The 15,669-nt window shown below is 34.9% G+C and overlaps 3 protein-coding genes across 4 annotated transcripts; 2 read left to right on the top strand and 1 right to left on the bottom strand.

The window, feature by feature from the left end:
- Positions 1–772: 772 nt before the first annotated feature.
- LOC128677234 (63 kDa chaperonin, mitochondrial-like) lies at positions 773–2,649 on the bottom strand. The gene has a single exon (XM_053757938.1). The coding sequence runs from the start codon at positions 2,551–2,553 to the stop codon at positions 871–873; it is 1,683 nt and encodes a 560-aa protein (XP_053613913.1). The 5' UTR covers positions 2,554–2,649; the 3' UTR covers positions 773–870.
- A 296-nt stretch (positions 2,650–2,945) lies between these two features.
- Positions 2,946–5,028, top strand: LOC128677355 (uncharacterized). The gene is made up of 3 exons (XM_053758122.2): positions 2,946–3,392; positions 3,504–3,682; positions 3,800–5,028. Exons 1-3 carry the CDS (start codon positions 3,126–3,128, stop codon positions 4,209–4,211), a joined length of 858 nt encoding a protein of 285 aa, XP_053614097.1. The 5' UTR covers positions 2,946–3,125; the 3' UTR covers positions 4,212–5,028.
- Positions 5,029–5,322: 294 nt separating this feature from the next.
- LOC128677354 (zinc transporter ZIP2-like) lies at positions 5,323–14,933 on the top strand. 2 transcript variants are annotated; one of them, XM_053758117.2, is made up of 5 exons: positions 5,323–5,694; positions 9,374–9,734; positions 10,226–10,359; positions 10,578–10,651; positions 14,346–14,933. In XM_053758117.2, exons 1-5 carry the CDS (start codon positions 5,436–5,438, stop codon positions 14,487–14,489), a joined length of 972 nt encoding a protein of 323 aa, XP_053614092.1. In that variant the 5' UTR covers positions 5,323–5,435; the 3' UTR covers positions 14,490–14,933. The 2 variants fall into 2 exon arrangements, with proteins under 2 accessions (XP_053614092.1, XP_053614095.1); XM_053758120.2 differs by lacking the exon at positions 5,323–5,694 and adding an exon at positions 8,448–8,587.
- Positions 14,934–15,669: the final 736 nt, after the last annotated feature.

Genomic DNA, 15,669 nt, shown 5'->3' with positions numbered 1-15,669 from the left:
ATGGCAATACACAAGTAAACATAAGAACCTCGGTCCATGCGATCCACGGCATGTAGAATATTTTGTGTGTCGGGTACACACTTTTATATATCTGAAACAACCCATATGGGTTGTTATGCATAGATTTAGAAGGGCCCTCGCCCTGCTTATCTCTGTGTTTATCACAGATATCAAAACATTGGTGTTTATAAATGTACATCAAATCTGTGATCAGTCCCATCTCATTCATTCATATCGAGTGTGTTGCTCTGGTGTTCTATTCAAGTCATCTAAAGGCACCAGACTTGATTTTTACGCCTACCTACCGCCAAGGCAAGTAGTAGGTACGCATACACACATACATGAACAAAAATAAAAAATCCACCTACAGGTTTACTCCATAAACATATAAGCATTCTTATATGTCTGTAGATTCACGATGTTTTCTAAAACTACTATTACAGATTACATACCTAATACTTCCAGTTACATAGGTTTATAAAGGTGCCCCGCGCGTTTCCAGTGCTAATGAACACCTGGGACCAGTGGGCCACTACCACCCTAGCGTAGCCGCACACATTCGATATAAAAATTCAACTTTGTAGTACAAAAAGTCGTACACGATCCTTACTTTCCCAGAACTGAAAAAGTCGACGTCAGGTTTGGCAGCTTTCCCCGATTCAGAATGAATCAAAACCCCTTAGGAAAAAATCGAATATTGTCATCTAAGAGGCAGCGTAAGCGTGGACGGCAGTAACGCAACACATGGGTATCGATATAACAAAATTCAATGTATACTTATTGGTATCTACTTTATTAAATAAATAGAAAATTTACAATAAAAGACGAAGTAATATTTCTAAATCACAAAACATTACAGTTCTCAAACCTTCATGCTAAATCGGGCGTTGGCAAAGGAATATCTTTAGCTTTAGGAAGATCACAAATAACAGCTTCCGCTGTAGTTAATAAAGATGCCACACCACTTGCATCAGTAAGCGCCCTTTTGACAACTTTTGTAGGATCAATGATGCCCCTCTCAATCATATTGACATATTCATTATTAATGGCGTCGTATCCAAATTCGGGACTCATCTTTTCTACTTTTGATACCACAAGTGAACCATCAAAACCAGCATTAGAAGCTATTGTTAAACATGGCGTACGTAATGCCTTTTTGACTATAGAAATTCCAATACTTTGATCTTTGTTTAAAGGAATTAGTGACTCCAAATCTGGTATACATCTCAAAAGAGCTGTACCACCACCAGGAACAATTCCTTCTGCTATTGCGGCTCGCGTAGCATTGAGTGCATCATTGACTCTATCTTTCTTTTCGTTAACTTCAACCTCACTCGATCCACCGATCAAAAGAACGGCAACCCCAGATTGAAGATTACCTAGTCGCTCAATCAGCCGGTTTCTATCGTAATCACTAGTCGCAGTTTCTAGTTCTTCTTTAATTTCATTAATTCGTTGCTGTATGTCGTCTTTATTACCTTTGCCTTTCAATAAGATTGTAGAATCTTTTGTAATTACTACTTCACCTACTTTCCCAAAACTCTCGGGTTGACAGTCTTCCAATCGTACTAAATTAGGATCGTCTTCAAACAAAACTCCGCCAGTAGCAATTGCCATGTCTAACAAAAAGTTTTTTCTAAAGTCACCAAAACCCGGGGCTTTCACTGCAGCTACTGGTAACCCTCCTTTTAGTTTATTTACAATGAGAACCGATAAGGGTTCACCATCGAAGTCCTCAGCAATTATTACTAAGGGTTTCTTCTTAGCGTTTGCCAATTCTAAAGCGGGTAGTATTTGTTGAATTGTAAAAATTTTCTTCTGGGAAAAAAGAATCAACGCATCACTATATTCTATTTTGGGTCCTTTATGGGAATTAATGAAATATGGGGATACATAGCCCTTATCAAATTTCATTCCTTCAATCATTTCCAGTTCATCGTATAATGTCTTACCATCTTTTACCGTAATCACACCATCCTTTCCGACCTTATCCATGGCACTTGCTATGAGCTTGCCTATAGAAGCATCTCCATTGGCAGATATTTTGGCTACCTGTTCAATTTCTTCTGATGTATTTACAGGTTTAGACATCTGTTTTAATTTATTTTTTACTGTATCAACAGCTAACATGACGCCCTTTCTAATCTCTATAGGATTAGCTCCTTTGGATATAGTTTCAAAACCTTCTTTAGCAATCGCTCTAGCTAAAATAGTTGCTGTAGTAGTTCCATCACCAGCTTCTTCATTAGTTTTGTTAGCAACATTTTGTACAAGTTTAGCCCCTATATTTTGAAACTTATCATCTAATTCAATACCTTTAGCTACGGTTACTCCATCTTTGGTAATTTTTGGTGGTCCGAAAGCCTGTTCCAATATCACATTACGTCCCTTTGGACCTAACGTCACAGCAACGGCATCAGCAAGGATGTCTACTCCTTGGAGCATAAGAGATCTGACGTCAGGACCAAATTTTACTTCTTTTGCGTATTTGCGATTTTGATGAAGTTGACGTTTTACCAATACAGAACGAAATAAATTATTAAATCGATACATATTTAAAACATCAGAATATTACACATAAAATAAGAAGACAAACAATTTTACTCAATTTTAAACTTATGAATATGACATGACTTCGAACAAAATCAAAATCAAAATTTTCTTTTAATATTTGAAAAAAGTGGAAAATTTATTTGAAGGTTGCATAACAATTAACAACTTTGATGGTATCTCATGGAATTAGTCTTAGGAATTAGTGGGTACTTCGTCGGAGTACCTACAAATTCCATGTGTTATCTTTATCGTTCCACGAACTCTTGCTGGCTGGCCTGATGATCTGTGGCCTGAATGTACTGTGCACCTACTTAATGTCGATTGTTGCCTTTGGCAAAATTTGTAAAAGAAAAAAAATGTCATATATACATGTCAAAGTCAATTCAAGGACGATACGATACGAAGAGATGAAGCAAAGATGAAGACGCTTTCATTTCAAACGAACGGAGAAGAGAAAGAAAACAAAAATTTCAAAATCTATACCACTATTATTACGTATGTTTCTCAAATAAATAAAAATAATTCCTCAATCGTGTCCACTCCTCTGTCGACAATCCACATAAAGTACTAAAATGACTTCTTGTAAAATAAAACCTATAGTAGTAGATTTAAATATCGGTGATCAGTTGACATTAATATCTTGTGGACATGTGGTAGTAGAGTTAATTAAATTTATTGCCTTTCAAAGACTGCAGATACCATACACATACCAGTGGTTAAAACAAATAGTTAATAAGAAGAAAATGTGTGAAAATCGAGATAAAAAAGAAAGTTTCCAGTCAGAAAGACATTTCCATATAGCTTCAACTGCTCTAGATAATTTAGATTTTATTCTAAAGGTATGTATAATAAAGTATAATTGTGTTTATATATGTAGTTTGGAAGATGAATCAACATGAATAATTAGCAATCTAATTATGTAATATTTTAATCTGTAAAATTATTTATAGAGCCTTTTGCAAGAAATGAGTGGTTCATCTATCCCAGAAGAAGTGTGCATAGCCCTCGGCGCCACACCTATGACCTGCAAAGAGATGTACAGACTGATTCTCCCCACTCTATGCCATAAGCCACAGTGCCACTCTTCCCACATCGCCTCTGATCAAAAGATTCAGCGCAGTGTTTTCAGGTGAGAAACAATTATATATTGATAATAAAAATAATAGGTACCTAAGTATTTAATTCTAGAATTTAAATAGAAAAATATTTATTTCGAGAATAGTTGTTATCAAAATCCCCTTTTCAGGACAATGGTGACATCAGAATCGTTGAGTAAAGTATTTTTCGATTCGCTACCACCAACAAATATGCATATTTTTATTAGAAGAAATTCATTGAATAACCTAAACATCCCGAATAGTGACAGTTTTGAATTGACATCTGGCTGTAGGATTCCAAGGAAGACCAAAATTGTGGTTATGAACTTTAGGACCAACAAAGAAAATGTTTCATGTTGCAATGACTTTGAAATTTTTGGAGAAACGGGTGGTAATAATGAGGATTTGGATATGGAGAAAAAGATCAATTTTGAAGAAGAATTTGAGGAGATGGAATCAACTGACACAATGAAATGGTATCAGTCAACATATGTTATGAAAGGGTTCAAAGACTGTGTAGTTAATGGTAATTCAGTTACCAACTCTTGGAATGACTCTTGACGAAGGTTTCATTTATAATAGGCCAATTTACTTACAATCTAGGTATTTTGAGATAAAAATGTGAGATTGCTCAATTCCCTAGGGACAATACTATTTTGTCTTCTGCTATCATAGTTAAGATTTTTAGTCATTGTCTGTTTTATGACTGTTCAAATGGTTAAAATATAGTGTAAATTATGTTAACATTGAATTTTGTTGTAAGTAGATAATATGAATAATGTTATGTTACATACATATTTGTAACAACTTAATTGACAATCAATTTATGGTCTTTTGCCTACTTCTTTTATTGTGTATTGAAAATTTAAAACAGTCCAAGAAAGTCATATTTTAATTACAGTTAATTTACTTATTATTGTTTATATAAGAAGGACCATTTTAACATGTTACTGAGAATTTATAATACACACTGTTGGAATGCACCAGACCAGTGCATACTGGCACAGATTGTGGTAATATAGTATCAAATTATAATACTAAAAATGAACTGTATGCTACTGTGATAAGGTTTTAAGTGCTTTACAGATATCCCTACTAACATATAATGGGCTAACAACTATTTTGATTTATACTTGCAGAGCATTAAATAAAATCTTTAACTGTGCTCAGTACAGGGCTATACTGTTATATCATTAATTCTTTTTCATAGAGTTTATAATATTTTGGAATGTTTATTTAAGTTGTACCTATAAGAGCAAACTTTTTCAGTAGTGGTGTATTGATGGTACAGAAATAATGCAAGTTTATTTTATATTGTATTTTGTGCCATGAACCTAGATTACGTGACTTAATTTTATTAAATCAATTTTGGTTTTTACTTTAAAGTCTTTTTTTTTTCATATATTAAGTTTTAACTCCCAAACTTATTCAAAATATGGAAGATTATTTTATACCGATTTCAACATTAAATTAAAGCAGTATGAAAATAAAAAAAAAAACAATAAGTTGTAAGAAGCAACAGTTATATACGTTCATAAACGTAAATTTTTACGCCACATTTTCTCCTCATAAAACTTTTTAACATAACCATTGTGTTGTATTGCGACGAGACAGAACAAACTGTTTTTATCATTAATAAATGAGTCGTTATCATGTCCGCCTACCGCCGTGAGAAGGAAGCTCAGTCGAGTGAGGTCGGAGGCGCAGATCCGCCGTGTGCGCCGGCGCATTGTCACCGTTTTACGTATTTACAATATTTAAATTGACATCAAAATAGGTCTAGCCATGGATGCGGTGCAAGGCGACGCGCTTGCGGCGAAAATTATAACAATGTGCTGCCTATTTGGTATATCCATGATCGTGGGATGCTTGCCCTTGTTGATATCTCTGAAGTTTGACTGGTTCACCAAATCGGCTGACCCTAATCTCCGCTCCTCTAATCAGCTGGTCATGGGTCTGTTGTCTTTTGGCGGCGGGGTCCTCTTTTCTACGACTTTCATGCATCTATTGCCAGAAGTGGATGAAAATATTCATCTATTACAAGGTGAGTGCGAAAACAGTTATAGTGGAGAAACTTTGCTTCTATAATCAAGTGTTTGGGATTTTTTGGAGATTTTCGTTCGAGATTTATTGAGATGACTTAGGACACTCTTGGTATTTATAGTATACCCAGTGCATACTATGATCAAGAGAAATCATGTGGAAATTTTACATAGGTACACCATTCCCTTGAACCACAATCACAGAACCACAACCTTCCTAGGGGCGGCAGTTTTATTTAATAGATACTTAGTTCTTTCATGTCTTGTATTGTCTGTTTAAACCTACACGACAGTACAGACATATCCATAACCTCCTCCTTTATTGGAAGTCGATTAAATAGTCGTTATGATATAGTTCATCCTTTATTTTCTTAATTTTACACCTATTTTGCGAAATGTAATAAGGGTTTTTTCTATATATATCTAACAAGTTTATTTGTTAGACAAATTAAAAAACCCCCAACTTTCAATATTCATTTCGCTACAACTTTTGGACGGCTGAACCGATTTTTATGAAACATGGCTAAGAACACTCGGGATAAAATTATCTACGACACAAAAAAACTAAACAAAAATCGGTTCATCCGTTTGGGAGCTACTTATGATGTCACAGACAGATATGTTGAACTTATAATATACCCTTCTTTTTGCGTCGGGTGCTAAAAATACAAACAACCATGCTAGTCACCTATCAATAAAACAAAAAAAAAACAATTCATGTCTTGTGTCTCACCCTATACCGTTCCTTCGCATAATATTTTTGTGATGCCATTAGGTATTTGTATCATCCAATCGTCCGATTGTTTAGTTCAGTTTTGTCAACTTCATTTTAAGATGTCTATTCTTCAATGATTTCCCAAAACAACACCCATGTAGATAGCCTAATGGTCTGTGGTCGTACTTTACGGTATAGTCTTTGTACTATACAGTAGATTTGTGTAAGTATTGTATTATGATTTAAACGTATTTTGTAGCTAAATACTTTGTCATATGACAAAATTATTTTTGAAAGACAAATGAAAATTATTTTTGAAAGGTAGGTTTGTGTTCCAAGTTATCCCGGATAGATAACTCATTTAGCCGGTTAAACCTAGGTCTAGCCGCAATTCGGGGGTTAGCCGTAACATGTACATGTTACATTTTACACGAATCTATTTTGATTTAAAGCCGTTACTGAATCATGTGAAAAAAGACCAAGGTTGATAAAATTAATACCCTAATTTATCATTGTCGTTTGCGTCTTTCAGTTTAAATTTAGACCAAGTTTAGACATGATTTAATTTCCACACTTCACTCTTCGTAATTTCACACTATAGCGAAAATTTTAGCAACAACAGTGCTGTGCTAATGTTTATTTATTTAAAACTATGTACACATTATGTAAGTGTTAAATCATACACAAGTTGAAGATCCTTTTTATTGCTACAAGAGCGTTAGCTAGCGTACCGATCCGTAAGAAAACGTGGAATGGACATGACAAATTTAATTAATACAACAAATAAGTATAAAAAAATTTTTTTTCCTATATCTATCTGTCGTCGTCGACTACGTCACGTTTAGTGTCATTTAGTATGGAGCATTTGGACGAATCAAAAATGTGTGATTTTATTTTTGTCACATTATTACAGTAATGTATACACTCGTTATTCTATTAGTATATTCAATTAGTCACCAAAAAAAATTTTTCTACATGGTACTAAAACATATTTACTGCTGTAGTACTTGTGCATGTGCAAGCAAAGTCAAGAAAATGAAGTTAATAAGTAGAAAAACTGTGTAAGTATATTAAATACTTATGACTGGTAACTAAGTACCATTTACATTTCGTATCGATTCGTTACGTATAGTTTTGTATTTAACTTAGTTATAGAAATGGTATGCGGTAAGTTTTAGGAATCCGCTCGATAAAATGACCATTCTCGTTATCGCGATTATTAACCACTGTAGGTACTTATAATAACGGTACCAAGTTCATAAATTAAGTAAATACTAGGCACACAATACAGATAGGAATAGTAGCAGACAGACTTGTCTTCAAAATATCTTCATTCGATTTATGTAGGTAGTTCTTCTTGCTCAAATCATATTTGAAAATGGGGTCGACCGGCCCATAATGTCTTTTTTACAACAGTCGGTTTCCTCGATTATGTATCTAACTAGCGGCTCGTCCCGGCTCCGCTTGAGTAAATCTAGAACCAAAATCGCATTCTAGAACTTAGATAATAATCTAAAAGTGTGGGCTATTGTCTGTACATAGGAGATAAAGAAAAATAATTATAGCGTCTCTCTATGCAACCAATAGAAGCTAACATATATTTTTTAGAATTATTGTTTGCCTGTAATGTTTGTTCGCGCCATAGATAGATATTAAATACGTTCGCGCTTTACGCAAGCAAAATCTACTGGATGAAACTTGATGCGGTTTTCACGTTTGTACCTATAGCGGATGGTCTAACTTTGGTATAGGTTTCATCGTTTCATGGCGATACCTTGCTTAGAACCCGAAGATATTGAAAATAACTTATGAGCGGACACGCACACGCACACGCACACGAAAAGCTAGTGTAGAATAATGTATTTCGATGGCAGGCTGTGGCTGTACTGTAATAAGTATGTACTAATAAATATTGTATTGTACCTCGGGTGAAGCACATACAGACATTCCAGTGTAAGCGAGGCATGTCCTCGCGCCGCTGCCTCGTGAGCGAGAAGCCTCGCAGGGCAGAGGGCAGTAATTACAATAAGTACTTATTATTAGTTGTATCCTCTAAAAGTTCATGTCTATTATTATGTATCTGTGACTGATCGAGGTAAGCCGCTCTATTGACCCCGTAGGAGAAGCTGCTTGCTGCAAAACCAGTCAAATGCAAGTTTGTCTCGCGCACCGTATCGAAGGTTACGTAAAATTCCCTTTTTTGTTATGTAGTTACCACAGACATTGAGTAGTTACATTTACTTTTTTCCCTTTCTCACTTCAGGTACCTATAAGCCTACTACTATATCCAAATAAAACATAATTATTGGTCAGGAGGTTGTATTCTGTATCCAGTCAATACTAGATAGCTATATTATAGATATAATATGATAGAATATAGCTTTAGTATATATTGGATTCAATATAAGCGGCATATTTTTTGACTGCGTTGACCTTTAGTGTTCCGTCCTTTTGAGGTACAGAACCCTAAAATGGTAGCGATTACATGGGCATACACCACACCAGATAAAAAGTACTTGGAGGCATAACATTACCTGGGTATTATAAGTATTAATAAGAATTCTTATCACTGAATATATAATTGTTATGTTTAATTAATTTACATGATGACAATGAAGACTCATAATAATGAGTGATATAAGCAGTAAATGATATAAATATAACATATCTTTCATCTGTTGAAATACAATGTACCTATGAATATATGCAACTATGGAACTAAAGCAAATATTTTTCTTATTAGGAATAGGGACCTCGAACCATCTACCTATTTAGGTACAGTCAACAGCACGTCAACCTACCCAAATTCATTGCAAACTCGTCGCTATTACCACGCGCCATAGAGGTTCATACGGGGTAACTTGATGTGCTATTGATTGAGGTACTGGGGAAGTGGACCACAAACTACCAAACAGACATCAGTGTCAGTAAAAATACACTCATCACAGTCTGTCCATTCGTTCCAGATGCCGGTGACCTCCCAGACATGCCATTCTACTTCGCGGGGCTCATCATGTGTGGAGGCTTCTTCATGATGTACTTAATAGAGGAACTGGTCCATGTGTACATTAACAGTAGACAGAAGAAAGTCGCCGAGACAGACGTGCCGAGGCCTTTCAGCCTGCGGAGGGAGTTTGAAGAGAGCTCATCTGAAGAACACGTCATAGATGTGAAGACTCCTGGGCATGGCCATAGCCATATGATGGATGATGGAGACGACTCAGTGATGTCTGCATTAAGAGGGTTACTAATTGTCTTGGCTCTGTCGATACATGAGCTGTTTGAGGGACTCGCTGTGGGTTTGGAGGCTTCTGTCGGCAATGTGTGGTAAGAATTTTTGAAACTAAGTATATTTTTTCGGCTAAATATGAGCGTAATAGTATTATCAGCATTTGATATCTCTAATAAATGTAAGCTGGCAGATACATAGATTTTCCCGAAGACAGGTTATTTCATTAGGTTATTTACAATTAGTTAATATATACTAACATACGTGCCTAGCTGTAGATACCGGAGATTTTCTAACGTGAAACAAATAAACGTGCCTGATAAAAAGCAAGTTTAATATTTTGTCAATTTATTAACTATTAAAAAATCATATTGCGATACTATCTATAGATATAATTACTCTTTACAGCTTATGTATGTGATATTTCATTATTTATTTTTGCACTTATCAATATTTATTTGGCGGCATTTAAAAAAAAATGTTTCATTGTACATATTTTTTTTTGTTCTGCCACGCCTACGGACTTGTCAAAACGTATAGACTCAAAACTGTGACTAAAAATCAGAACTAGCCCTAAAATTATTTTCAGGTACATGTTCGGCGCCGTTTCAGCTCACAAGTACATAATTGCCTTCTGCATAGGAGTGGAACTGCTGGCGGCCGGGACCAGGCGGTGGCTGTCGCTGGTCTACATCTTCACTTTCTCATTCATGTCCGCTTTAGGTAAAAATATAAAATTGTATTATTTTATTTTATTTTTTGCACATTTCACATGTGGCTTTTTAATAAAATTTTAAATTCCAGTGTTCTTTTTTTTTTCATTTCGGACACTTCAGAACGATTTGTTCGTTTGGTGTTTGAAAAACACTTATATATAGTTAAATATCTACTGTGCTTGTAGGATTCTGTTATTGCACTTTAGTTTTGGTATTTTTAATCAGGTATCGGAGTGGGAATCCTGATGGTAGGAGGTGCAGGAGCTGCAGACGCGGGGATCTACTCCGTCGTATTACAGGTGAGGTTACAGATATATAATAACTTATGTGAAGTTTTACAGGTACTTCTACTGTATACTTATAGTACAATATCTGCGCACCGGGACGCACTGCTCCATTCCTGTACGAATTTCAAGATAAAAAATACCCTATGCGTTAGTGTAGTACTTACCTATAGTAAGTACGTATACCAAGTTTTATCAAAATCCATCCAGTGGATTTTGCCTGGTTGTGTAACAAACATCTTCACATCATCCCAAATAAATCTAGGGTTGCCATATGGGCGGGATCGGGATTCGTCGGGATTGTCCCGACATTTCATATGACGATCAGAATCCAAGGTTGTCCCGACAAATACCAATACACAAAATCATGGCCTATATACACCTAAAAAGGTACACATAGGTAGGATTGTTATTAATTAGTCACATCCAAATTCATCCGTCTCAGAAATTAATATTCTCACAGACGTAGCCCCGAGTTTTAATAGCTAAATGGCTAAAATATGAAAGAATTAATAAAATTTACTTATTTCGGCAGTTATTTCTTCAAACTCGACGGATTTGATTGATATTACATACATACCTACCTAGTATATGATTACATACCTAGTATTTTTATTGCTTTTTGCGAACGCCATTCAACACAAACGAAGTTTATAAGATGATTTCTAATTTGAACTCACCTACAAATTCCGTGCCTGTCTAATGATCTATTTCAGAATAGAAAGTGAAAAGAAAAATCTTATACTGGAGTCTTGTTTACATTTATCGACAAAATACTAACCCTAGCCCTAAAAATTAAATCAGGCGAGACAAGGAAGTTTATTTCACTTGTTTGTTTTTTCTCTACTTGTAAGTATTTTTAAAGAACGAATAATAATAAAAAAATCCACACAGTTATAATCTTAATTGTTGATTGTAAATCGTAAGATTCTTATCTTCAGGTTTTAAAATGCTGTTAATCTATTGGCCTGTAAATTTATCGTTTCTTTTAATGATATCCAGCGATTGAATTGGGTATATTATTATAATCGAACAGGAAAACTTTATCACAGATTAATAACTCATAGATTTACATTATTTTATTTGCATTGTTTGTCTCGAATTACCTTATTAATACTTACGATAAGACGATACTTATTTTTCACGATTTGATTAATGTTTAAATACCTAAGTTTTTTGCAATCATTGGATAAATTAAAACATAGGTACGGTTGGGTGACGGTGGAAACGGTATCCTGGCAACTCGACAGGCAGCTCTCTGAGTAGAAAGGGGTGCCCGTGTCAAGCACGCCTTGACCATATGGTTCCTGTTTATCAAAGTGGGTACAAGACCCCATATCTATCCGATTCCCGCGTTATTGTCAGAAGGTCAGGATTCGTTGGGTTTTTTATATATAGATTTTTATAGTTATTTGGACGGGTTAATATCACTTCGCTGAATCGATTGAATGGAATGACGTGAATAGCGTGAAATCAAATGTAAAAAATGTATGGCATAGGTAGTTACAATAGAATGACTTGTCTCATTTTAAAAACCATTTATTATTTTGTTGCACAGCTCGAATTTTAATAACGAAAAATATGTTTTTAAACTATAGCTATATAGCCATATCCCTGACCCAAAGTTCCGATATTTTAATAGTAATCCCATCTGGCAATCCTAGGACAAGTCGAAAATCTTGTCCATAACGAAAAATAAGGTTGGGTTCGGTAGAAGGTATTTTTCCTCGTGCCTACGAAGCGTCCAGCGAGCTTAGATATTCTATAAAGGAAGGTCAAAAAATATAAGGAAAGAAGTAAAAAAAACTGTTTGCAGAACAAAAAAAAAGAGTTCAATAGGATTTGCGCACAAGGGTTCCGTATCATCGTCATAATAGGTACTAGGTAGTTACCTACCTCTACTCGTATCGAACTAATAGAACGAGATAAAACATAGGTACTTTAGCGTAAAGTATGCTTTAATTTTTATGTATGTATGTTGTATTATGAAAAATACCTACTATTACTTACTTAGGCACAGACAAAAAAATCATAACACACCGTATGTACGTCAGCTGTAACTTAGGCAGTTACGTGCATGGTAAATAAGCCAGTTATCCAGCCAGGAATCTAATCCTATGATTAGATTTCTGGCTTAGTTACCTAGAACCAATAGACCTTTCGTTTTGGGTTCCCTTATTGGATGGATACGGAACCTTAAAAAAATATTAGGTCGTTGTAATTTATCGGAATAAAATCGCGTGCAATGGTATTATTTACCTACCTAGGTACCAATATCAACCCAGTAGACTCAAGAACATTTTTTCTAGAATTTCATAGCTCGAGCTATAGCTCGAGCTTGAATTTAATATTGAAGTTAGGTACTTATACTTCATTACTTTGATTCTTTTAAGAAAAATCAGCTGAATCATTAATTGAAGTACCTAGTTATAAAGAAATCGTCGAGAATTCAAACGGTATGTGCATCATATACTTACCATAAAAAATTTCAATGGTTCCACCATTGAACATTTTGATGATTGACGGTGGTATGGGATATGGTAATGAGACCATTTAATGATACTTACATAAAGCCAGCTAAACACTATCGTCGAACACGGATAGGTGTCGATGCGAATTTCATACATTCGCGTATAAATACCAACGCGAATGTATGAACATTGCGTAGTTCATGTGAGAGCTTTTATTTTCCGTAATAAAAAACCAGCAATGTATGCCGAATCCGCCAAGTTCGGTGAATTGATCCGCGATAGTGTGGAGATGGCCTAACGTTTTTGACCATTGAACACTTTCTAAGTGTGCATAACAACTGAGGCTATCAATTTCAATTTATTTTATCAAATTTTAATCACATTATTAGAAGATACCGTTATATCAAATCAATATAAAAACCAATATTGTGTAAACGATCCAGAACAATAGTAGATAAGGTTTAGTTTAATCGTCATTAATTAGGTACTTTGTTATCTTAATTTGGTTGTTAACGCCATTAGAACGAAATAAGCATTCGTGTTTTTATTTTATTATCAGGTGAGATAGTGGACAGTACCTAGGTACATGGTATAAGGTTGCCAGATCCTGGCCATTTCTGAGGCTACAAACGGAATCAAGAGTTTTGGCGTTCGATCCATGATAAATTAATCAAAAAACTGTTATTTATGCAAATGAAAATATTTTTATAATTTGGTATTTTCTTACACTGTACATTATGGTTTATTTTTGCGCTAGCTAAGATATTAAGCTTGTCTTTGGCAGTCGTAGTTATCTTGGTATCGTAATTTTGCAAAGATGAAAAGAAATGTGTTGTTTTGAAACGAATACCTACCTACTACATAATAGGTATTTGTATTTGTGATTTCCGAATTCGAGACAGCAAAGTGAAATTGGTGGGCACGGGACAACATGGGTTTTTTCAGGACAATCCTGAGTAGGTACACTGTAGAATAGAATATATTAATAATAATAAATAGAATAAATTGTTAAGTCAGCTTATCACAAAAGCAAAAGCCGCTTCTTGATAAAATCGGCAATAGGTAAATAATAAAACAGGTAATAAATAGGTAAGAAGCCACGTGCGACCACATATCTTGAAAGCTACCTAATGACTCTTTATCGTAAGATTTTTTCGATAGGTTTAAAAATTTTACTTACTGATTGACTATAGTAGACGTATGAACTAAATATTCTTAAATTGCATATTTATTTCCAGGGTCTGGCTTGCGGCACACTAATATACGTGGTATTCTTCGAAGTATGGCGGCGGAACAATTCTGGGCTCATGCAGTTCACATGTGCATTCCTGGGTTTCTCGGTCATGGTGGCGTTGGGCCTCGGTGTCGAACTCGCTATATGAAAAGGAACTTACGAAATAGATCAAATTATACAGGGTGGAACTTTTTGACCTCAACCCCCAAAAGTTTATAGGAGATAACAATTACTCAACATACGTTTATGTAATAAAAAGAAAAAAAAATGCAAGCATTTTTAAGTTCGTTCGTTCGCAAGGAACCGAATTGGCTTAAAGTGAAAAAAATATCAACCTGTAACTTACTTTATTTGTAAGAGACCACATTCCTGATAGACTGTATAATATTTTAAATTATAAAAAACATTTTCATTTATGTATTTAAAATATGTATGTATGTGAGCTTCTAAAACACTTGTGACTTCAAGTTGTAATATAGTGTTGTGCAATATTGATTTTAGATTTTTAGAGGAAATGTTTTGTGTAGTATATTGTTTTGTTAATTAAGACAAGATTTATAAAAATATTTGTAAATATATTTTAAGTTTTTTATATGGTGTGTTACTAATATTCTTCGGGCCCCAGTTTACCGCACCGCCTCTATTAGTCACCCTGTTTCAATTTTCAGTCAGTAGTTCTTGCGACATGAGCATACTAAATTCTTAAATAAACCATTCTATCGGCCCTATAACACCTTTTCCTATTTATTTACCAGTTGTCTCCAGTTGGGTAGTAAATTATGTTCTATAATTTTCTACCCAACTTAATAGAAAAGTCTGTCTGTTCCGCTTTCACGGCTAAACCAGGCTAAACCACTGGACCGATTTTGATGAAATTTGGTATGCATATATTCTTTCAGACTCCTGTTCAAACATAGGCTACTTTCAAAGCTCTATAATTTGAAAGTTAGTTTTGTATCCAAATCATGTATGTTGCAAATTCACGTAGGCTAAGCCGCGGGTAAAAGCTAGTTGTATATAATTTGAACGCATGAATGGGATCATTCGGAGGGTCTTTGGACACTTCGCTATGGAATATCGATAGTTGATCATTGATCGCCATAGGTTTACGATATAATTATTGATTGCCAAATAACTCGACCACTGAATACAGAAAACCATGAAAGAGTCATAAGATCAACTTCCACTATTTACAGGTGTTGCTGCGTCAAACGGTAATTTTATGCACTACAAGTAAACATTATACCGGCTCCACACTGTGGGATTCGGTATAAATTGATGATCTTTCACTGCGGTAAATAAAAGCGGGCAAAATACTATGAAACGTT

The sequence above is a fragment of the Plodia interpunctella genome, chromosome 17 (genome assembly GCF_027563975.2).
Source record: "Plodia interpunctella isolate USDA-ARS_2022_Savannah chromosome 17, ilPloInte3.2, whole genome shotgun sequence".
Classification (NCBI taxonomy): Eukaryota; Metazoa; Arthropoda; class Insecta; order Lepidoptera; family Pyralidae; genus Plodia; species Plodia interpunctella.
The sequence above is the reverse complement of the archived record's forward strand: the minus strand, read 5'-3'. Positions and strand labels throughout refer to the sequence as shown.

Coding starts and splice junctions, on each gene's coding strand:
- LOC128677234 (XM_053757938.1), bottom strand. CDS start 2,553: ATGTATCGATTTAATAATTTATTTCGTTCTGTATTGGTAAAACGTCAA.
- LOC128677355 (XM_053758122.2), top strand. CDS start 3,126: ATGACTTCTTGTAAAATAAAACCTATAGTAGTAGATTTAAATATCGGT. Junction 3,393..3,503: donor ATTTAGATTTTATTCTAAAG/GTATGTATAATA, acceptor AATTATTTATAG/AGCCTTTTGCAAGAAATGAG. Junction 3,683..3,799: donor ATTCAGCGCAGTGTTTTCAG/GTGAGAAACAAT, acceptor TCCCCTTTTCAG/GACAATGGTGACATCAGAAT.
- LOC128677354 (XM_053758117.2), top strand. CDS start 5,436: ATGGATGCGGTGCAAGGCGACGCGCTTGCGGCGAAAATTATAACAATG. Junction 9,735..10,225: donor GCTTCTGTCGGCAATGTGTG/GTAAGAATTTTT, acceptor AATTATTTTCAG/GTACATGTTCGGCGCCGTTT. Junction 10,652..14,345: donor TCTACTCCGTCGTATTACAG/GTGAGGTTACAG, acceptor ATTTATTTCCAG/GGTCTGGCTTGCGGCACACT.